The sequence below is a fragment of the Eurosta solidaginis genome, chromosome 3 (assembly GCF_040869045.1).
Source record: "Eurosta solidaginis isolate ZX-2024a chromosome 3, ASM4086904v1, whole genome shotgun sequence".
Taxonomy (NCBI): Eukaryota; Metazoa; Arthropoda; class Insecta; order Diptera; family Tephritidae; genus Eurosta; species Eurosta solidaginis.
The window spans coordinates 93,762,317-93,786,650 of record NC_090321.1 but is presented as its reverse complement, the minus strand read 5'-3'; the positions used below and the strand labels follow the sequence as shown (position 1 = coordinate 93,786,650).

Sequence of the window (24,334 nt, the reverse complement as noted above, 5' to 3'; positions counted from 1 at the left end):
GTCCCGTCCGGCCAATTTGCAGGAACAATTAACAAGGAGCACGACACAAATTGGAAAAGAAGCTCAGCCTAAAATTTCTTCGAAGGTTATCGCGCCTTGCATTTATTTATTTAATTTATAACTATGTCGAAAATTTCCAAAAAGTTACCCAATATATAATAAATCATTGTCCCAACAGTACAAGGTGAGATATATCGCCGAGGAAATTTAGGCCTAGGTTCTCTTAAAATTTTTGTATGTTCGATCCGAACGGTATCTACATAGCACTGTTTACTAATTCACATGCGGGGAGCGACCATGCTTAGAAGTGCTTTTTCCAAAGTATTTTTGATGTTGGTTTTCGCGGGCCTTGAACACAGAACCTTCTATGTGGTAGCCGAGCACGTTGCCATCACACCACTGAAAGTTATATAAGTTTTCATTTGTACCCTCACTAGGGTAGGCACCTTGTCGTTGGTGTGAAGGCTTAGCCGAACTCCACAGCGCCGACTATGAGGCGGAGCTGTTTAGGACTAACATCTACGCCGTTTCGCCTCATAGGAGGGCGGCGGGATGTCGGTGACCAAGAACTGCCAACCCCGAATCCAGGGTGTTATGCGGACCGTGCCTATTGGACGATTTGCAGCCAGGGGATAAATTCGGCTGTATTCGAACGGAGCCTTCCCGATACCGGGCCACCTCGGGAAGTATTTATGGCCTTACCACAGTAAGGGGCGCTGCTGTGGCGGACGGTTCTTTCCCCGTATATAATACTGGACCGCTGATCCCGCCTTGTCGGGCAGGTGGTCGTACGACCAAGATGAACGACTCATTACCTGATTGTAATAAGGACGATGTAAAGAGGAGAACTGAGTCGCAATCCAAGGACGACAAATACGAATTAAGCGATGCGTCGGACTCGGGGAGCGAGAGTAGTGCTGATTCAATGAACTCCGTGTTGGAGAAGCACACAAATGAAAACGGAGTAGAAGAGTGGAGAAGGGTACGGAGCAGAGGAAGTAAAAGAGCTCTCTCGCAGTACCTTGCAGCACTAAGAATTGTACAACGCTTGGGAGCAGTGGTCGACCCAACAGAAGTAGAGATCGAGCGCTTGGAATGGGTCCATGAAGCGGTAGAAGTAGGTCGAAGGCATTTCAAAAGGTTTGCTGCGAGAAACAGTCGGTTCTGCAACCGGTACGAGGAGGAAGAAGCGTCGAATGGCAGAATGAAGAGGCAACGTTCGGCGGAAGACGGCAAGCCTGCTTTCAAGAGGCAGAAAGGATCCAGTCCTAGAGCCGCGAGGCAGGGCAGTCGCAGAGACAAGAAATGTAGGCCCAAAGCTGAAAAGACAGATGGGCTCCAATAGCGAGGTAGCAACTACCTCGAAAGCTGCGAGTCATAGGGAAGTTCCAACTACGGAAGTAGGAGATAAGCCAAAGGGAGATAACGCTAAGACTCCGGCTTTCTCGGAGGCGCTAAAGGGAGTTAACGCTAAGACTCCACCTTTCTCGGAGGTGCCAAAGGGAGATAACACTAAGACTCCTGCTTTTCCCGAGAAGATGACTGATGTGGCAAAGTAGTCACTGACTGTGGCGCTGGTTGATCGTAGCAGTCCTTTCGGACAAATGACTACTGAAAGGTGGAGATCTGTGGAAAGAGAGCTTATTAGCTTAATGCTTAAAATGATGCGGGAACAACCAAGTAAGCCCCTTCCAACCTTTGATTCGGGGGGGTGGTATAATGGTGTGAAGATGATAGCGTGCGACAACATCGCGAGCTTGCGGTGGCTGGAGGAAGTGATTCCAAACCTCCAAAGGCAAGGGACGAACGCGCGGTTTGAGGTGGTGGATAAAGCGCAAATCCCCACCGTACCAAAAGTTAAGGTATGGATACCATGCGTGATGAAGTCGGAGGATACACTGCGACTTCTGTAGAATCAGAATCCGAACATACCGACACAGGATTGGAAGGTACTTACTGTATCTCGGCCTACCGAGGATGGTCAGTTCTACATCTTCCAAATAAACAAGCAGGCGGAGGATATTTTGTACACGCAGCTTGGCAAAATGTCCTTTGGCACTGGCAAAATCTACATGCGACTCAGGAAAAGAAGTCACGAGGATAAAAACCCTAACACGCTAGAGGTGGGCGAAGTCGAAAAGGACCTCAAAAGCCTAAGGGGAAAAAGACGGGTGGAGGTCCCGGAAGTCATCACGAACGTGCTGGAAGAGGACCAACCGCTAAATGGTGATGTGACTCGCACAGAAGAACACCCGGCACAACAGTCACGATAGGCTGAAGGGGGTTTCGAATGCTCTAAACCAAAAGGGCAAGGGGAGGACGGCAACGTCAAGACGAAGGTGCTGGAGGGGGGCAAACAGCCCAATGGTGCTGCGAGTCCTACAGATAAACCTCCAACAAAGTGACGTCGAGCGAACTCCTCCTAACCCTTGAGGAGGGTTCGTTTGACGTGGCGCTGATCCAGGAGCCGAGGCTCTCATCCGGAGGAAATGTTTCTGGACTTAGCGCGCGCAGGTTTGGCGTTTACTACGCGCAAACGGAAGGACGTGTGCGAGCTGTACTAACGGGAAGGAAACAGCTGCATTCATATATGCTGCCTAATTACACCACTGAGGATCTCGTAGCGGTGGCCGTTGAGCAAAAGAATAAGCAGGCTTTTATCGTGGCGTCCTGCTACATGGCCCATGCTGCGGAGGTTGCACCGATGGAGTGCAAAAGGCTAGTACAGGAGGAAGGGCGCAAAGGGCGGTTGGTCATAGGCGCAGATGCAAATGCGCACCACAATGCGTAGGAAGAAGCAGATACGAACGAGAGAGGCGAATCTCTATTTTGTTACATCCCGCAAACCAATTTGCAGATAGCCAACAGGGGAAATGTCCCTACATACATTGGTCCAACATCCAGCAATGTTCTGGATATTACATTGAGCTCCGAGCGTGATATATCAAGGTATGATTGGATGGTTCTTGATAGACCATCCTTCTCCGACCATGCGCATATCAGCTTCAGCATCCCCTGAAAGAGGGTAGAGAAGGGAGGAACCTTTAGAAACCCTAGGTCAACGAACTGGACTAAATTCCAGAAACATGTAGAAAAAAAAACTGGGACAACCCAAAGAGGTTGCTAATGTATTGTAACTGGAGGAGTCGAATGAATTCCTAACAAGGACGCTCATGACTGCGTATAACAAAGCTTGCCCTCTAAGAAGATTCAGAGGAAAAGCAAACCCGCCATGGTGGAGCAATGAGCTGAGTCTTCTAAGAAAACAGGTAAAAGAAATGTTTAAGCTCGCAAAGGCCGCGGAAAGCAAGCGAAGCGTGTCGGGACGAGTACAGGGATATACTTAGTATCTACAAGCGTGAAATTACCAGGGCGAAGAGAAACTCATGGAAAAGTTTCCTTCCGGACATAGAGTGCTCCAGCGAAACAGCACGGTTGAAAAAAGTCATAGCAAAGGGAAACATAGTCCAGGGACTAATAAAGAAAGAGAACGGGGAATGGTCACGTAATAGTGAGGAATCCTTTGAGGTGCTTCTCGATACACATTTCCCATCGGCAGAAGGTTTAGAAGAGCCAGCAGACATCACTCACACTTCGATCACGGAGCTATTAAAGCCGGGCTTGGTGACCGATACCAAGATCGAGTGGGCAGTGAAGACGTTTTTTAAGTTTAAATCGCCGGGCCCAGATGGTATATTCCCGGCCATGCTACAAGTCTCAAGTAGGGCGGTCGTGGAATGGCTTAAAATAATATTCGATGGGTGCATAAGACTGAATCATGTACCGCACTCTTGGAGAACTGCTCGTGTAGCTTCTCTACCAAAGGCGGGGAAGATCGGTCACGTATATCCCAAAGACTATAGACACATTAGTTTAATAACATTTCTGCTCAAAACCTTTGAGAGGCTGATAGATGTGTATATAAAGTCCAACGGGGATGAAAACCTGCTCTCCACAACACAGCATGCGTACACCAAAGGCAAGTCGGTATACACCGCATTGCACAGGGTGGTAATAAGCATAGAGAAATCCCTGGAATATAAGGAGTATGCTCTAGGAGTCTTCTTGAACATTGCCGGGGCTTTCAATAATGCTGTAATAAGGGCGATTATGGATGGTCTTAATTACATGAAAGTACATCCTGCCTTAATTAGATGGATCGGCTGCATGTTAAATTGCAGAAAGATTAAATCACAATTGGGGTTGTACCAAGCCACGAAATCAGTGGACAGGGGCACGCCGCAGGGAGGGGTGCTATCACCTCTGCTGTGGACGCTGGTCATCAACCAACTGCTCTGGCAATTCGATGAGGGACCTGTAAAACTTACGGCTTACGCAGATGACGTTGCAATTGTCATAAGTGGAAAGTGCCTTCCAACGATTAGTTCTTTTATGGATCGGTCGCTTCGGGATATTCATACCTGGGCATCTAATGTTGGGTTGAAAGTCAATGCGGAGAAGACGGATATGGTCTTGTTTACAAAGAGATACAAGGTCCCAAATTGGACCAGGCCTAAGTTAGGAGGGGTGAACTTACAGGAGAAACCTTGCAAAAAATATCTAGGAATCATCCTAGACAGTAAGCTGTCGTGGAAGCTCAACGTGGAGGAGAGGACCAAGAAGGCCTCAACGGCACTCTATGCATGTAAAAGAATGCTGGGGTGTACGTGTGGCCTATCGCCCTCTCTTTTTCTATTGGGTTTTTACAGCGATTGTAAGCCCTATTCTATACTATGGAGTTCTTTTTTGGTGGAAAGCCACACAAAAAACAACATACCTCAAAAAATTAGAGGGGGTATGCAGACTATCGATGCTTAGCATTACGGGAGCCCTGAAAACAACCCCGACGGCTACACTGTATGCCATTCTGCACATCCCACCTGTAGACCTGGTAGCAGAGGACAAAGCGTTAACGACCGCAACCAGGCTCGGTGCTTCGGGGCAGCTTGAGCGCCGACCATATGGCCATAGTAGTATAGCGCCATCAATCACAAGACGAACAGACTACATGATTCCCTATCTGCGCTTCGAGGGAGATCTTAAGGCCACAATAGAGGTGGACGGTTGGCGTAAGAATACGCAAATGGCGGACGAGGCGATACATGTGTACACCGATGATTCCAAAGTAGTGGAAGGAGTCGGGTCTGCGGTATACTGCGCTGATCCGGAAATAAGCAGATCCTACAGGCTGCCGGATTACTGCAGAGTTTTTCAAGCGGAAATATTAGCCGTAATCAAAGCAGTAGAAACCCTGGAAGAGAATAGCTTAAGCTGCAACCGTGTTAACTTTTATATTGACAGTCAAGCAGCAATTAAGGCAATAATCTCGCATAGCACAGCATCTAAATGCGTGTTAGAGTGTAAGCAGTCTGTGGAGAGAATCGGAACATGGAGAATCATACATCTATATTGGGTCCCAGGGCATTTGGGAATAGATGGGAATGAAAAAGCGGACAAACTAGCTAAAAAGAGCGCATCCCTTGAAGCTTGCTCCGTAGATGTCCCAATTAGATTGGTCGAGAATAAGCGAAGGCGAGAGGTGCACATGATCGACCAAGCGGGAAATGCGTGGGTTCAAGCGCGGGGCTGTAAAGTGTCGAAAATTATGTGTAGGTCTTACAACCTTAGACTAACACAGTTGCTTCTACCATTAAAAAGAGAGGAATGTAAACTCATGACGGGTATTCTGACTGGACACTGCCTTCTGGCGTCATATGCCTTTAAATTAGGCTTGGTCAGTGATAGCAGATATAGGAAGTGCGGGTTGGAGGAGGAAACGATCGAACACGTTCTGTGCTCGTGCTCTGCACTTGCCAGGCTAAGACTCCAGCTATTAGAAGTGATACAGCTGTCAGATCTAGAAGCAGCAAGTGGCTTAAGTCATAGGAAGCTTCTAGTATTTGCCAAGAGGACGGAGTTATTTTATAACATAGGTCCTGGTTTTTGATAGGGTTTTTCAGTTTGGTCCTTAAAACAAACTTCTGGTAACACTACGGACTCAATCAGTCTACGTGAGGTCCTCATGGACGGGCCAGTTCAACCTATCTACCTTGCATTTGTACAGTTCATAGGTCTTAGTCTTAGGTCCAAAATACTTAAGTAACTATGTATGTGACTTACAAAGCATTATGTTATAAAGTGGCAAGTACTTTTATTTCCCTAACAAAATTATGCTGCAGTTAAAAAATGTAGAATAATATATAAACTTCTCAATAAATTTCATTTTCCTTTCAGATGGCACTTGACGGCAAAGCCATAATTAAAGAAGAAATAACCGACAAGGACGCGTATGAGGCTTCTGCACCCCAAAATTCTATTCGAAGGAATAAAGGTTAGTATTATAAGAATGCTTATGGCTACACAATTGTTTAGGGTAGACCTAATGTCATTCCGATACCACCTTATACTCGACGGCCGTACTCATTCAAAGGGATCGAGCAAAGCAATCGATACTAAAAATGTAAGCTAAATTAGTATTAACACTTTGGGCGCTTTACGCAAACATAATTTTTTTTATACGTTGCAAATGTTTCTGTCAGCTCAGAAAATTTGTTCTTAGAACTGCGAGTTGAGCCAACTCCCAAATGAAGTAACTATCCTTAAATAGGAAAGAAAAAACTTCTTAATAATTTTTCTCACTTCACCATAACACTAAGTGAAACAAGTAAAGGTGTCTAAGTTCGGGTGTAACCGAACATTATATACTCAGCATGAGCTGCAATTATTTGCGTCCACGTCCCTTTTAAAAATCTTTTATATAAAAGTGGGCGTGTTTCTTAACCGATTTCCTTAATTTTTCTTCAAAGCATTCCTTGTATCAAAGGAAATCTCTCTGCCGAATCTTGTTACGATCGGTTTAAGGATTTTTGATTTATGAATAATAATATTTGTAAAATTGATTTTATCACAAGTGGGCGGTGCCAAGAATCTCAATATCAATTCACACGTCAAATTTCAACAGTCTAGGTGTATTATTTACTAAGTAGTCAGGTTTTTTGTTTTTTTAAAAATGTTGTGTATATAAAAAATGGGCGTGGCTATCATCCGATTTCGCTCATTTTCAATATTCTGGGTCCAGATAAGCTCGTGTACCAAATTTGGTGAAGATATCTCAATATTTACTCAAGTTATCGTCTTAACGGACAGACGGACGGACGGACATGGCTCAATCAAATTTTTTTTCGACACTGATGATTTTGATATATGGAAGTCTATATCTATCTCGATTCCTTTATAACTGTACAACCAACCGTTATCCAAGTTAATATACTCTGTGTGCAAGGCACGCTGAGTAAAAAAATTATATTTGTAACCCAACCGTTGAGTTGATCAAAAATACCGGGCAATGAGATGGCTGACGAACTTGCAAGAGAGAGCACATCCGCTCCGGATGCGTCGTTCTGGAAAGGATTGAACATGTCGATCGCTAACTGTAAGCTTATTATGGACGGGATTTTCCATAGGAAGCGGGTGTGAGATGGAGGGGTCCTAAATCCTGCCATCACACTTAATTCGTGTCAGAACACATGCGAAACCCACAAGAAGTATGATTTTTTCTTGTAAAGGGGGATATGCCTCTGGGGTCGGACTTATAAACTAAGTGCACTGGTGCTCGCACCGGTGGCTACTCTAACATCCTTAACCTAGTGAAATGTTTGATTTAGAATAAAAAGATGTGAAGGGTTTGGTAGTCAAACATTAATTCCTTTTTATTAAATAAATTCTTTCCCTTTTATAGTTATTTACTTAACCTATACATTCATAATTATCTTAATACTAATAAACTAAAAATATGTACATTGGTAACTGGGTATGCATACATGTAGGTTTGTATACATGCTTTGTATACATGTAGATTTGTATGCATGCTTGCATACATGTAGATCTGTATGCATGCTTGCATACATGTAGATTTGTATGCCTGCTTGCATCTTCAGCAGATCAATGCGGGTAATTTGGTTAATGCTATGCATACATGTAGATTTGTATGCATGCTTGCAAAGTCAGCAGATCAATGTGGGTATTTGGTTAATTCACATTATTGGTTGTATGTAAATAATAAGCAGAATTTATTAGCTGTGAACGGACAAGGGTTTCATATTCGGCATTCCATTGATGTTAGCTAACCGCTGTGTTAGTTCAATAATTTATGTTATATAATATTGTAATATGATTGTTACTAAGAAGTATTTGGCATAAAAGTTCATGATGCGTAATGCCGCAAGTGTATTGCATAGGTGGGTATGACGCATAATGCTACACTTGTAAAAACTATGGGTCTGAATTCGCAATAGCATACCTTAATTTAATTTGATTTTATTGTATATTTGCAGATAAATATTTCGAACACCTTTCCAATGGTACCAAGATCTTTGATATCGGTTGAGCCATCCCGTAGTTATCACAGCACAAAAGTACCTATTACCGTCATTTTTCACGCATTTTTCACAACTTTGACACCATGCCGCGCCCACAATTTTTCAAAAATGCAATTTCCAAAAACGAGGTGGCGTTTGTATAGGTAAAGTGTACCGCTGTACAAAATTGCATCAAAATCTGAGGGAGTCGGGTTCAAAATGTGCCTTTTTTATAGGTTTTGATATGAAATTCATCATATCTGCTATTACTAACCAATCCTTTTTTAGGTCATGTGCCGCCAGTCAGAATAGCCGTCATGAATCTACATTTCTGTTTTTTCAATGATAGTAGTATCTTTGTTATTCCTAGGTTGTAAGATCTAAACATGAATTTCGACACTTTGCCGTTCCGCTTGGTGTATCATGTGCACCTCTCGCCTTCTCTTAATCTCGCCCAATCTAATTGGGACGTATACGGAGCAAGCTTCTAGGGATGCGCACTTTTTAGCTAGTTTATCCGCTTTTTCATTCCCATCTATTCCCATATGCTCTGATACCCAATATAGACGTATGCTTCACCCTGCCTCGACTCTTTCCAGGGATTGCTTACACTCTCAACACACTTATAGATGCTGTGCTATGTTAGATTATTGCCTTAATTGCTGCTTGGCTGTCAATATAAAAGTTGACGCAGCTGCATTTTAAGCTATTTTCTTGCAGTGTTTCTACTGCTTTCTACAGCTACTAAATCCGCCTAAAAAACGCGCAGTATACCGCAGACCGTACTCCTTCCGTTACTTTGGAGCTATAGGTCTTCACGTGTATCACCTCGTTCGCCAACTGCGCACCTTTGCGCCATCTATCTACCTCTATTGTGGATCTAAGAGCCTTCCAATCGCAGATACGGTATTATGTATTCTGTTCGCCCTGTAATTGATGACGGGTTACTATTATGGCTGTATGGTCGCGCTCAAGCTGCCCCGAGGCACTGAGCCTCATTGCAGTTGTTAACGCTATGTCCTTTGCTCCCAAGTCTGCAGGTGGAATGTGCAGTATGGCGCATACAGTACAGCCTTCGGAGTTGTTTTCAGAGCTCCCGTAATGCTAAGCATTGATAGCCTGAATCTGATGTAGGTTCTTTTTTTTGTGGCCGTCCACCAAATAAGGACACCATAATATAGGATATGCTTTACAATCACCCAATGAGTGAGAGAGGGAGATAAACCCCACGTACATGCATAAAGTACAATCGAAACCTGCTACACTATCTCCTCCACGTTGAACTTCCACAACAACTTACTGTCTAGAATTATTCCTAGATAATTTGTGCAAGATTTCTCCTGCAGGGTCTGCTCTCCTAGCTTAGGCCTGGTAAAATTTGGGACCTTGAACCTCTCAGTAAACAAGGCCATATCCGTCTTCTCTGCATTGGCTGTCAATCCGACACAAGGTGCCCAGGTTTGTACATCCCGGAAGGCCCGATCGATTAGGTAACGAATAACCGGTTTTTTTTAATCGTTCCATTCTCTTTTTAACGCATCTGTTATTTATAAAAAAAATGTAAGGCGGGATAACCTCCGAAGGGATTTTAGGTCGAGCTTCTCTTCCAATTTGAGTCGTTCTCCTTTTAATTTTTCCTACAAATTGGCGGGACGGGACCTACTTGTTTTATGCCGACTCCGAACGGTATCTGCAAGACAGATGCGTTTTCACTGAGAGCTTTTCATGGCAGAAATACAATCGGAGTGCTTGCCAAGCACTTCCGAGGGGAGACTCCGCTTAGAAAAATTTTATTCTAATTGAAAAAACTTGTTTCTAAAATGTTGATGTTGCTTTGCCCGGGGCGTGAATCCGGATCTTCGGTGTGATAAGCGGAGCATGCTACCATCACACCACGGCGGTCGTGTGTTATTTAGTTCCCCTTTTGTTCATAATCCATCCTTTATTAGCAGCAATTCATTAAGTGCTTTTCGTCCTGAAATTATCAATTAGTACCTTTAAGATTTCCGTCAAAATATACTTTAAAATTTTAAGCTTTAGGTTGGATGCAAATATTCTACAAAATTTGGGTATCAAAAAAATTATTTTGCAATACCGCGTCAACAGATTGAACGAGATCTGAACTAGGTATAAAAGCGCGGTATCCAGGTCACAAGAAAATGCTCAAGAATTCAAAATAAAACTTTTGTTGCTTATTATCGGCAACACCTCTTCTTGCGTGACGCAATCCACAGTCATACAGAAACTGTTCAATTTGGATAAATTAAGTGTGATATCTTCAGTTTGGACGTCAAAACAAAGAGGATAGATTATGATAATAGACGTCACTCGTTAGGATAGGTTAGGTGGTAGCTGCCCTGATAAGGATAGCTCACTTGGACAACACGAAGGTCCGTTGTGATACCAGATACACCAAAAATAACGGTGACTTAGATCTAGCTACTTAGAGAATCGTTGGGTAGCAACGATAAAGCTCCGAATGATACCGATCTCAACTTTGGATATATCCTCGGGAGATCCAAGTGAGTCGCGACCGAAGTACTTTCGCCTAGTTCTGGCAAAAGCTGGACAATCAAGCATAAAGTGATTTGGTGATTCCACCTCATCATCCTCCATACAGCTGCAGCAGGATGGAGTTTCCAGTATATTGAGACGTACCGCATGGATACCCATGGGACAGTGCCCTGTCAAAACCCCAATGACCATTGATAGGTGAGCCTTAGTGAACCCAATTATTTCAGCAGACCTCCTGCCATCCACTTTTTGCCAGAAAGATCTTGCTACCCTGCAAGACGTGGTATCCGCCCAACGTTTGCTGAGCTGATTCGAGGCCCAGCTATGGAGGAGCAATCCACAGGTGGCCAGCGGAATCCCGAAATCCCTACAGCCATCTTCATCCGGTTCAGTTGTACCGATGCGGGCTAAGAGATCTGCTTGACAGTTACCCGGGATATCACTATGGCCCGGGACCCAGATAATCTTAATTGTAAAATAATTCGATGCAATCGCAAGCGAGGTCAGACACTCCCAGACCACCCTCGATCGCACTGTAGTTGAGCTCAAGGCCTTGATAGCCGCTTGGCTATCAGAGTAGATGTTAAATTCCCTAACCGTGGTAGCACTGGATAGCATTCCATCCACCGCATCCTTAATCGCAGCAATTTCCGCTTGGAATACACTGCAGTGATCAGCCAACTTAAACTTGCCGCTTAAATTTAGCTCTTGACTAAAGACCCCCCCCCCCCCCCACCAACCTTTCCATCCAGCTTTGACCCATCCGTGAACAAGTTAACCGGTCCCATGCCCCAGATAATTCCTCTTCCGCAATCCTCTCTCTAGAATAACTGGGGTGAAGGTTGTATAGGGAGCAGTTATCGGCATACAGTAGTCCGTTCTGTCCGGGATGAAGTCGAAACTAAAAAGAAGGCTAGAGTGTCCGCGGTCAGAAAGTCTATATCCCATATCACGAAGCCTGACCAACGACCTTGCCGCGGCCGCCTTTCCCGCAATATCTACTGGGTATATGTTCAGCATGACGTTCAGTGCCAAGGTAGGTGTTGTTCTGAGAGCGCCACTGATACCGATCAGCGCCGTCCGTTGCACTGACACTAACATTTTGGAGGTGCTCGCCGTGTCCAGTGCTTTCCACCAGACCAGCACCCCATATAGCAGAATCGGCTTGACCACCATCTCATAAAGCCAGTGTACTATTCTTGGCGAGAGTCCCCATCTGTTTCCGATAGCTCCTCTGCAGCAGTACAAGGCAATGGCGGCCTTCCTGGCCCGATCTTCCACATTGGGTCTCCAGGACAGTTTCTTGTCCAAAACAATCCCCAAATATTTAACCCTATCAGAAATTACCAACGGTACCCCTCCAATCGAGGGAGTTCTGAAATCGGGCATCTTATATCTCCTTGTGAAAAGGACCAATTCCGTTTTTCCCGGGTTGACCGCCAACCCACATGATTCAGCCCACCTAGCCACAGTATCCAGGTAGCCCTGCAGAACATCGCGCAGGGTGCCCAGAAATTTGCCTCTGACTAGGATAGCGAGGTCATCTGCATAGGCAACCACCCGACAACCATTGGCTTCCAGCTCCACAAGACGCTCGTTGACTACCAGAACCCAGGAGATAGGACACCCCCCTGTGGCGTGCCCCTGCACACCATCCTCTTAATTATGGCCCCTCCCCACTCCGCTGCGACAATTCTGCCGCATAGAAGTTTGCTAATAAATTCAACCAGAGCCGCCTCGACTCCTAAACCCACCAGAGCTCTTTCGATTGCCCCCGGTAAGACATTGTTAAAAGCTCCATCGATGTCTAGAAAGGCACCCAGAGCATACTCTTTGTGTTCTAGGGCCCCTCTATTTGCTTTACAATTGAATGGAGAGCCGTTTCCGTCGATCTGCCCTTGCAGTACGCATGCTGTGAAGCCGACAGTAACCCCCGAGGTATCCTTTCCCGTAGGTACAGGTCAATCAACCGCTCACACGTCTTAAGAAGAAACGACGAGAGACTGATTGGCCTGAAATCCTTAGGTGATACATGAGAGCTTCTGCCGGCCTTCGGAATAAAAATAACCCTAACCGAGTGCCAAGACTTCGGGATATAGTTAAGCCTGAGGCAGTTAGTATATATGATGGCCAACCAGCGGCAGGAAATCCCCAAAGACCTTTGAAGCTGCGCAGGAATGATTCCATCCGTGCCCGGAGACTTATAGGGCTTGAACGACCCTATAGCCCAGGTTATTTGACTTTCCCGTATTGGAATGGCAGGCACTTCTGCATGGCCAACGACCACCGACCATGTAGGCGAAGATCCCTGCGCAACTGGGACATCGGGAAAATGATTGTCCAGTAAAAGCCTTAGGGACTCCTCGCTACTCATCGACCAGTACCCACCATCATCTCTCAGATACCCCAGAGGAGCGGGGTTCCTAGAGAGTATTTTTCTAAATCTCGCGGATTCATTGCAGCCTTCTACGTTTTCGCAGAAGCTTCGCCATGCATCTCGCTTGGCTATCCTTATTTCATATTTATAAATCCCCAGACTCACCTTATAGAGCTCCCAGTCCGAGGGTAATTTACTCCTCCTGGCTCTGTTGAAGAGCCGCCGACTGGACGCTCTTATGTCGTCAAGAGAATCCGACCACCAGGGCGGCTTGCCCTTCTCCCTGTAAGTTTTCAATGGGCTGGACAGCTGAAAGGCGCTATTGCTTGCCGAGGTGAAGTTTTCCACCAGAACGTCTATCTCAGATTCGGACAGGCCCAAACTAATGATAGGCACCGCAGGCAGTAGCTCTCCCAGCTTCCTACAATACAGGTCCCAGTTAGTACTTTTAGGGTTCCTAAAAGATATTTTCCCGGGACGTTCTTCGTTCACTGAGAACTGAATATATCGGTGATCAGAGAAGGAGTGCTCGTTGAAATCCCTCCATCCAGATATCCGACCTTCCAGTTCTCTACTAGCCAGGGTGAGGTCCAGGAACTCCTCCCTTACCGCAGTAATGAAAGTCGGGTCATTCCCCCTATTACATATACAAAGTCCCTCATCTACAATAAAAGTAAATAAAGACTCACCTTTAGTGTTGGTATCCGAGCTTCCCCAAATGATATGATGGGCATTAGCATCGGCACCGATGATCACGCCAACACCTCTCCGCCTTGCTTCAGCAGTGATTTTACCCAGAATCGCAGGTGGTGGTCCCTCTACGTCCCCGTGGGGCATGTACGCTGAGACTACCCACATTTCATTACTTCCTCGATCGAGGCAAACCGTGGTTACGTCAGCATTGCTGAAATTAGAGAGAATAAAAGCTTTAATCTCATTTTTAACAAGCACACAGGATCTAGGCCTACTTGTCTCCCCATGCACCAAGGTGCTGAATTTTCCAGTCTTAATCCAGAAATCTTTCTGCCGTTACTACTCAGCCACGGCTCCTGGACAAGGACTATATCCACTCCGCCTTTTTCAAAAAAAAAAAAAAGTCCCCTCTCAAGGCCGCTATCCGGAGCCGATTGTGTAGTCGCCCTTTAACGGTCTCGTGGTTATCTATGCTACGCAGGGAGGCCACGCGAGGGTTGACGCATTACCTTATGAGTAATGCGTTCAGAGTCAGACCAGACGCCAAGCGGGAAAATCTTCAACCGCACCTACACCACCAACTTAACAGCGACGGAGCCGGAACGTACCTTGAGGCCCGCCACGGTTTTAACGGGACATGGGCAGGTGCAGCATTAGCCTACCAGCCATTTCGGTAGGGTTTCACCCCGACCTACTAAAGTGGCAGAATACCGCACCTACCAGCCCAAAGTCATCAAGTCAAAATGTAATGTCAAATCAAAGCCCTAAAACAGTCCAGTTCATCACCGTTGTGTACCGATCTTGACTCTTAAAGAGTTCTCCCTCCCCTGAGCACGGCACAATGACTCAGGGGGTGCGGGTTTTATCGAGTTGTCCTCTCTAGATCCGCCATTATCAGTATAAGCAGGGGCACCTCGTGCAGGACGTGATAACTAATCACGCGTGACATTCGTCACTATGGCCGGTCTAAGACTGATATCAGTCCCTGATCCAGAGCCTGAAACCACTTATGATATCCAAGCCAAGTATCTTAGCCCCCGACGTCACTCCTTACTCGTAGCCATTTTCTCGATGCTTTCTAAGAGCTAGCCCGTAGTGTTTTTTTTTTGGGCGAGATGACCATAAAATGTCTTCTATACATTATCGTGGGGTATTTGTGTTTATATTTCCGACGGATTAATTAATTCTCTTCCAAAAATCACAGCTGCACAAGGTGCCTACACTGCATGACTAAACATCTTAGTCTTAGAAAATATTCGGCATCAATTTTTTGATTTCCGGCGAGTTACTCGCCACTCGGAAGCAAACAGGTGGCTCTTATTATAATTTATCCTCTTTGGTCAAACTAGTAAATAGACAGATTTTTTAAGCTACTCTCGGGGTCTCATCCAACATCTCTATCAACCGCTGAAGATGGCCGAGCGTATGCGCCGCCATGTTCCTAGGTACTGTCAAAACGCGGTCAAAAGGGTAAAAAAGGCATCTTGAACAAGCTATCACTCAGTTGGTACACAAGAGGCGTTTTCAGCACACACAACTGTTGACTAGTCGTTGTGTGATAACTTGCTGAACGCACCGTTGTATTTTTAAACAGTTTTATTTAGATTGGCTTGACAGGCTGCACGGCCGGCCGGCCAGCGCGAATTTTGTAATTAAAATTTAAGAAACTTCCCGATAAGCTACAAGCTTGAAACTTGGAATATAGTTCAGAACCCGATGACAATGCAATAATAAGAAAAAAATCGCCGCTAGGTGGCGCAAGGATCGAGATATTCACAAAAATCGTATTTGTGGTCCAATTTCGCTCATATTTGGAACACATAATACACACAAGAATAGAAAGTGACCTATGAAAAAATCGCAGCTAGGTCGCGCAAGGATCGAGATATGTATTCACAAAAATCGTATATGTGGTCCGATTTGGTCCATATTTGGAACACATAATACATACAAGAATAGAAAGCGACCTATGATGTCCGATTTGGCTCGTATTTAGAACAAATATGACATACAGTCCGGTAGAAGTGACATCAAAATATTTTGCAGCTTGAGGAGGGACAAGCATACGTGGCGCAGAGTCCAGTAAAGTCTTTGGAAGGACTATGTATTAGAACTTAGATTGTAACAAATTGTCAGCAAAGAATCTTTGTAATAATGAGTCACTAAATGAAATAAACATAATGAGAAATAATAGGCAATTAAATAAAGACTAAAAACTTCAAAATAAAATAATTAAAAAAAATTTTTTTAAGTTAAACGGTTTTATTGAAAACAATACTTACACGAAGTAATAATAATACTAAAAGCAAGAAAATAATTAGGTAGGTCCTAGATTCTAGTCATCACACTCCTCATCAATCTAGGGCGTTGATCAGACAATTAAATAAAAGCGTTGGACGCGTAAAATTTCTATTGATAGCCATAAGTAAGACCAACTGAACCCTAATAAGGTTATGCTACACCTCACATTTTTAGAAATATCACACCCCCAACGCTTTTAATAAATTGTTTGATCAACGCCCATTATTACTTCATGTAAGTATTGTTTTCAATAAAACCGTTTAACTGAAACATTTTTTTTTTGTTTTTTTTTTTTTTCTATTCGCTCATCCATTAGAATTTTATATTAAAAACTCAGTAGAAATTTTTTTCGCTACATCGGCTCAACGTGCTTATTCAGATGTTTGGCAGTTTTTGATATTTTAAAGTGTTGTTTATGAATAAAAATTTTCTTCTTAAAATTAAAGTTAAGCTTGAAAAATTATTTAAGAAGTCCTTTTCTTAAAAATTTAAGGATAATTATTTTAATTAGCAATTGACTCAACTTTTTGTTCAAAAAACAAAATTTTTATCACTCAACCGACGGAAATACGTTTGGAACGAATCAATAAAGATTGTGTTCGGTAAGGCGCCAAATGGCTCTATTCATGAAATTATTTGACATTTCGTTTCAATTTGTTCTAAAAAAACTGTGCTTGTGAAAATTTTAGAAAAAACATTAAATATTCCAGATTTCCATCAAAATTGAAAAAATAGTATTTCAAATGCCATAAAAGTTTCATATTTAACATAACTATTGAAACTAAATAAAGTTTGTGAAATTGAGAAAGGCACAAAGCAAGTTGACGACCGCAAGCAACTCGGTACCCTTTCTTTTAGCACAGGCGGTGTGCATGTCTGGCTTAAGAGGCGACTAAAATTTACATACCTATAAGGTTCGACATGGCCACTTGAAATGAAACCTTCAAACAAAAATCACATTCAACCAAAATAGAGAACGGTCAGGCCTTGCAAGTGTTTTTATCATGATTATTTCATGTTTAATTTTAAAATTTTTAGTGAATAAAAAAAAATTATGTAGAAAATTATTCAAAAGGAATATCAGATAGTTGCATAAATAGAGTTTCCGTGTGTAAATAGAATGCGCAACACCGAAAGAGAAATTGGCGAATCTCAGCAAGAAAAATATTCGTTTGTAAACTCGGACTTATGATCTGGATACCGTGCTATAAGTAAGTATGCCGTTATATAAAAACAATAAGGATGGGACCTTTCATAAGTGGAGCAGAACAATAACGTGTTGAATTTTCAAAAACTCATAAAATATGAACAATAAGTTGTATGGAATATATATTATATATATGACCGATCTTAACAATTTTCAGACCGTATTTGTGAGCATTTGGAAACATTTGAAGGTTCTAGTGCAAAAATGAGGAAATAATTATGTTAAACCTCTTATCTGAACAATCGGTTGTATGGGATATATATTTTCCTTTAATGACTTACAATTTTGAGATCCATGGCAAACTCAATACACCATTTCATTTTCATGAAAGGTATAATAAATTAAAGTTTAATAAATTCCATTTATATTTTATCCGAATCGAATCAAAAACATCATTCTCCCTAAAATCAAAATGGGTGTATATTAATTAAAATTGTAAAATAATTTATTTTTTTTTTGGGCATCGGCTGATAACCGTCGAAACCATATAATAATACATGTCGGAAACGTATCTGTTTTACGGTAGTTTCATGATAATTAGGAATATAATTTTACATCAAGGTATTCTTGTAAATCCTGATATGATATTCGAGACCTTCTCACAACTATTCATGTTTGTTTCCTCGCAGAATTTCCCAAATCTCATTGTTTCTTGTCAATGATTGCCGCCTTCAGTCGTCCTGAAAATCTCCGTACATGTACGTATGTATGCGTATATTATTAACTGAATTGGTGTGGGTAATCTGCAATTCCTTTTTCTGTAAAATACTAAATTACGTCGGTAGAATTTCATTCATTTGCCATTTGTAATTGTGGGAAAATATTGAAATAACACGTCCTGTAACTAAAAATAAAAGCAAAACTGTAAAGAATTACTTTTTCAAAGCATAAGAAAATCAAACATACAGCTTATACAATCAAACAATATATATTTGTTTACATACATACATACATACATACATATATACATGCATACAAATGCACATACAATAAGTTGATAACTAGCAGAGAGTTTCTTTACATTATGGTGTCCGTTTTTGATTTGCAAATATCTTTCCTCACTGTATGTGGAATTCCTAATGAAAGCGTAATATAAATGTAATTATAGGTGTAAGCGTAAGCCTAATGTTTAGAAGTCGTATGCTGTATGAGGGAATGTAGAATGTACGCGTAAGGTAAGTGTGAGTGTAAGCGTAATGTATTGGAGTGATATGTGCATGGACCAATTCAACATGTAAGTGTAAACGTTACATATTGGAGTGATATGTGGGCAACACTCTGATAACAACACTCAGATAACTTATCAATAACAAACAGCTTCTATCAATTTTACCACATTATGCTACAGTGTAGTGACTACACTCACACACTTTATGGGAACCCGCCTATGGAAGCAGAGGAAGGAGGCGGCCCCAACTTCCCACAAAACAAAAAAAAAATATTGGAAAAGCCAAATTTATTTAAATAAACAGTTTATTTATGTATGTATATTTCAAAACGTTTCGATGATTTTTTGAGAAGTCAGCTTTGAAAGCTTATCTACACCTAACCAGGTTGGCTAGTATCACTGCCAGAACTTGCAGATTAACCTGTCGCTAAAATGTATTTTATGACTATTCAAAATGGTCCAGGCAAGAGTGGACAAAATATTTGTGCATGAAAAGCTGATAGAGAGATTGAATCCAAAAATCTGTTTCTAACGAACAAACTCCGTGTTCCATTGATCTGCTACCGACTACAACGGCTGTGCGCTTTACCAGTAGATCTTGCTGATGGGCGTAGGGGTTACTGTGGCAATGGAATTCCGATTCGGGTCAAACTTTTCAAATACATATATGTATAAAAGTTGCTGCATGCGGGCCAGGCAAATTGTGTTTTCGTCTCGCCATGATATGTTTTCTTTGTTTTTATAACAATTCGTCTTAGCTTATTCTCATTTCTTACGTTATTGTCAAGTAAGAATCAGCTGTTCTCGTCTTTTATTTTGATCGTTTAACATAATACAAACAGGCGAACGATTCGTCTCTGAGACAAAACGAACGTTCGTGTCGCACTAAAGAATGAGGCTCTTAGATTCTATATTCCGCCACATAGCATACCATTTCCAAAGACAATACTTACCTTACGCTTACTTTCTGGATTCCCCCATACTGCGAGGAAAGATAAGAAAATAAATACGGAACCGCAACAACTATTGGTGGTATGAAGAAGTTATTCATTTGTTATTGAAATATTATAAAATTGTTGATGTGTAAACATCTTTGTACACGACATAGGGAAATCCTGAGTGTAAGAGTAACACATAACTGTAAGGTAAGCGCAAGCGTAAGTAAAAGAGTAGCCTTTGTAAGTGGTATTCTCTATTTGTATGTAGAATGTAAATAGAGTATTAGATTAGAAAAATTTACATCGCGTATAAGATTCTATCTAACGTACTGTGCGAGAGACTGAAGCCCATTGTCAACAAAATGACTGGAGCTTATCGGTGCCGCTTCATACCTGGTAAATCTACTATTCACCAGATCGTTACGATACGTCGGACTCTTGAGAAGACTCGCGATAAGATCGACATCATGATAAATTGATATAAATCGACACTCACTATCTTTCGTTGACTTTAAAGCAGCATTTGACAGCGTTGACGTTGAGCAACAGCAAGAGCTGCGTAAGGATTGGGAAGGACCTCTCCGAGCCATTCGAAACCAATACTCCCTTTCGGGCGATTTGTTTAACATAATGATGGAGAAGGTAATTCCAGCAGCAGAACTGAACCTAAGTAGTACAATCTATTATAAGAGAGCACAATTACTGGCGTATGCTGATTATAATGATATCATTGCCTAATATGCTGATGATAATGCCTTCTCGGGATTAGAAGTACTTGCTGTCATCCAAGAACGAAGCGGCTCATTCGCACCTTGGCAGCCACTAGCCTTGGAACCAGAAATAACAGCAAAAACGATGGCAGCTTAGAAACGGAGAATCACTCTTGCCAACAAGTACTACTTTGGACTGAGTGGGCAATCGAAAAGTAAAGTCCTCTCTCGACGAACAAAAATAACGCTCTACAAGTCCTCATCATACTTGTTCTGGTGTATGGCTCGGAATCATGGACCGTGTCGAGAGAAGATGAGATGGCTCTTGGAGTGTTCGAGGGAAAAGTTCACCGGAAGATTTATGACGACCTGCATGAGCTTTACGCAGATATAACGAAAGTGCAGCGGATAAAATCCCAAACGCTTCGCTGGCTCGGTCATGTTATGCGAATGGTAGCAGATGCCCCGTACAAGAAAGTACTTCAGTCGACACCGATGTTTGGAAGCATAGGAAGAGGGAGGCCTCCATTGAGTTGGGAGAGGCAGGTGAAAGAAGGCTTGACCTCCCTTTGTGCTCCCAATTGCCGTCAGTTTTCGCGAAACAGGGATATCTGGCGTGACTTCATAAGAAACTGCCGAAATCGCTTAGGCGGAAAAGCGCCCATTAATGGCACATACATAAAAGGGTTCCGCATCAATTTGTACTCACCACAGTAAAAGTGTAAATTCTGAGGGAATGGAAGCAAAACAAAAAAAATGAATAACGGACACACCATTATAAATTTCTGCTGATGTAGATATACAAATGTACGCCAGTAAATAATATAGAGCATCACGAAGAAGCTTACGCCAAAAAATAACAATCGTAGGTAGGAAAACAACAAATAACAACGAATAAATATGTAGAAAGCAAACCAACGAAAGCCCGTTTTTGTACAAATCCTATTTCAAGCTGTTAAAGTTGTTTTCGTCGCCGTCTTTCGTCAAACCCATCCATCTGTCTTTTCTGGGAAAGCAAACAGGTGTCTACCGTTGTTGATTGGGAGTTGTGTCGTGCAAATTCTAAGAAAACACGTGAACCGGAAAACATCCATTTCACTAACAAAAGAATCAACAGACAAGGAAAATTGTGAACTGTTTGTAATGGCGGAGGTTGAACTGTGTACACCCTTATGTACATATATACATACGTATGTAGTTAGATAAAAAATAGCCATATCGTTAAATGGATCAACAGGGAGCTAACTAAAAAATCTAAAATTTAGAATCTATGCGTACCTTCAATTTAATACGAATCGATCTGTTTTTTCGATTCAATAATACCTCTACTTATTAGCGGGAAAAGATAAGATTTGGAATGTAAATTAGGTATTCAACTTTTGCCAAGTTTTATTCTATAAATGAGACATGATTCTCTATTTATAAACGTCAAATCAAACGGGTGAAATAGAGAAATGGTGCGAGCATACCTCGAGTGCTCCAGCGAGACCACGAGGTCCTATCTAGGGAAGTCCAGGGATTGATATGGAGAGAACGGGGAATGGTTACTAGACTGGGTTGGTCACCATATGAAATAAAAAAGTTCCAAACGTACCACCTTTAATTTAAAGTTTATGTTAGAGGATCTCAGAAAAATGTTAAACAATTTTTTTTATTTAAAGCTGAAACTGTTTTTTCATAATAACTTGGTCATCTTACATCCGGTTTTAAGATATGATACGACATTATTTGTATCTTCAGAAGATTTTATTTCCTTCTAATGTCCGTTTGGTGTCATACTTTCAAAGAATAGATCTGGTTAAGCTTGAAAATTATAGGAAAAAGACGAGAGGGCATTAGAAGCATTTTATCTCAAGACTTAGGAATATTCTCTCTGTTTAGTATCCACATAAAACGTGGAAAGTTTTAGATTTTACTATAAAAACTTTTCTACACGCAACAGCAAACTACATTTGTAGAAAATTGTCTACGGTTTCTACAAATTTTATTTTCAACCCCACGTAAATTTGTAATTTTGACCATGGCTTAATTATTTCAGCTGATTTTATTTTTTTTCATTTCACTGGCATAGATAGGGATTGTCAAAAGGAGATGGTAAACGCAAAATGTAACAAACACATTGACAATTATTTACAGCCGTGGTGGTAAATTTTTTATTAAAAAATATCACTGCCGAGAACGACCTCGCTTAGAATTTTTTTTCTAATTGAAAAAACTTTTTCTTAATTTTCGGTGCACGTTACCACCACACCACAGCGGCAGCTCTTAAGAATGGGGAGATACAAATTTGGACAATTTAGTATTTAAACATTATCTAGTAAATTTCTGCACAGCAGAAGTTCAATATTTTCGGGTTTTTTGGGGTCTGAAAAAATGTGAATACAGAATGAAATTGCCACAACTTTTGGTTAAACAATTAAAAAAAAACGCATAAGGTTAACGTATCCAAGAGGTAAAAACCCATACCTAAACATATTTGGAAGTTGAGTTAATTACTTATAGACGACCTTACCAGCAGCGTTTCCCATCGTAATATTTGTCACAGGGAATCTTAACATTTCGGCGGCAGCCGGGGGCAGATTTTATTCTTTGCTGTCTCGCTAACCATTGTGGATAAAGTGATATCTTATAAGTGCGATATCTTATCCGTCAACTGTCTGAGAGTATGTTCGAGATGGCTCCTTCTTAGTGTTTTGGCAGCGTTTTGACAGGATGTTCATATGCCGGTGCATAGGGACTGTTATCTTCAGCGGGTGATAGAACAAAATACAGAATGCGACCACGATAGTCAATTAAAAATCAGGCGATCGGTTCTATTTGTAATTTCGACGTCCATGCAAAAGTTATCAGACTTGTTTTATCCACAATTTCGTTAACGACTGAACGATGGAGGGTTAAAGCCCGGTCACATTAGCAGTTTTTCATATAGATGCGTTTAACTCAATCTTATAGGTCCGACACATAAGCAGTTTTTCATATATATAAGTTTAACACATGCTTATGCATTATGAGTAGATTCCACGTATTTTTATGTAGAATGGTAGAATGAGCGACACTGGCGCCATCTGATATTGAAAAGTAGCCAACTCCCCAATTTTGTTCCAAGCAAATCATAAGAAGAAGAATTTGACATTTGCTTTGGCTAAGAGTGTTGGCACACTTTGCAAGTGAAATTATTTTCCCCACTGGTTGGTAAATTTTCTAACATTATTCGCAATTAAGAACGGCAATATAACAATCGAATACGACACAAAATATGTTAGCAAGTATTATTGTTGTATAGGGAGAATGTTTACAACAGTGCTTCGCGAAATTTTGTATGTGAATGGGCAAGGCGTAATGAACTTCAATTGCCAAGTCTGAAGTTCCTTCATATTTACAAACGCACCATCTTGGTTGATTGTGGCGATGTTACTGGAATGCACGATGTTCACAATAAGCGGTCCGTTTCTTGTCTTATATTTGGTGAAGACTAGTACAATAATTCATTCATAATACAAAACAATATTGCATGTAAATTTGTATAAACATTTTAGTAAACAGGAACAATCGAATTTAAATCGTAATATTAACAGCAGTCAGTTGTCAAAGACAATGCAAAAAAAGACTTCTCATCAGGATTTAGAGAGATAAAAAAAGTTGGGGCAAGTGAAAACTTTCCAAAAACATCAATGATAAAAAATACGAACGACGCATCGATGTTTCGGAATCATTGATTTATGGTTTGCATCCCTGGCTGCAGCCTTCTGAGCAAATTTCCATAAAAATTAACTACAGTATAAAGTTAAAGCCCCGTCACATAAACAGTTTTTCATATAAATGCGTTCAACTCAATCTTATGCATTACAGTAGACTCTGCGGGTGATTCTAATTTCTGAAAAATTCTAATTCCTGGAGTTTTTTTATTTGTATAAAACCTTAAAAATTAAGTAAATTTGCATTAAAAAACTACAATGAAATTCTGTTTTATTCAATTTTTTTCATAACAAGTAAGGAAGGCTAAGTTCGGTGTAACCGAACATTACATACTCAGTTGAGATCTATGGAGACAAAATAAGGGAAAATCACC

At 41.7% G+C, this 24,334-nt stretch overlaps 1 protein-coding gene across 1 annotated transcript in view; it reads left to right on the top strand.

Annotated features, from left to right (window-relative positions):
• nvy (CBFA2/RUNX1 partner transcriptional co-repressor nervy) overlaps positions 1-24,334 on the top strand; it is a 115,052-nt gene that overhangs the window by 54,886 nt on the left and 35,832 nt on the right. The window contains exon 2 of the mRNA XM_067772778.1: positions 6,235-6,331. Within this exon, the coding sequence (XP_067628879.1) occupies positions 6,235-6,331 (97 nt within the window). The remainder of the gene's footprint in view (positions 1-6,234; positions 6,332-24,334) is intronic.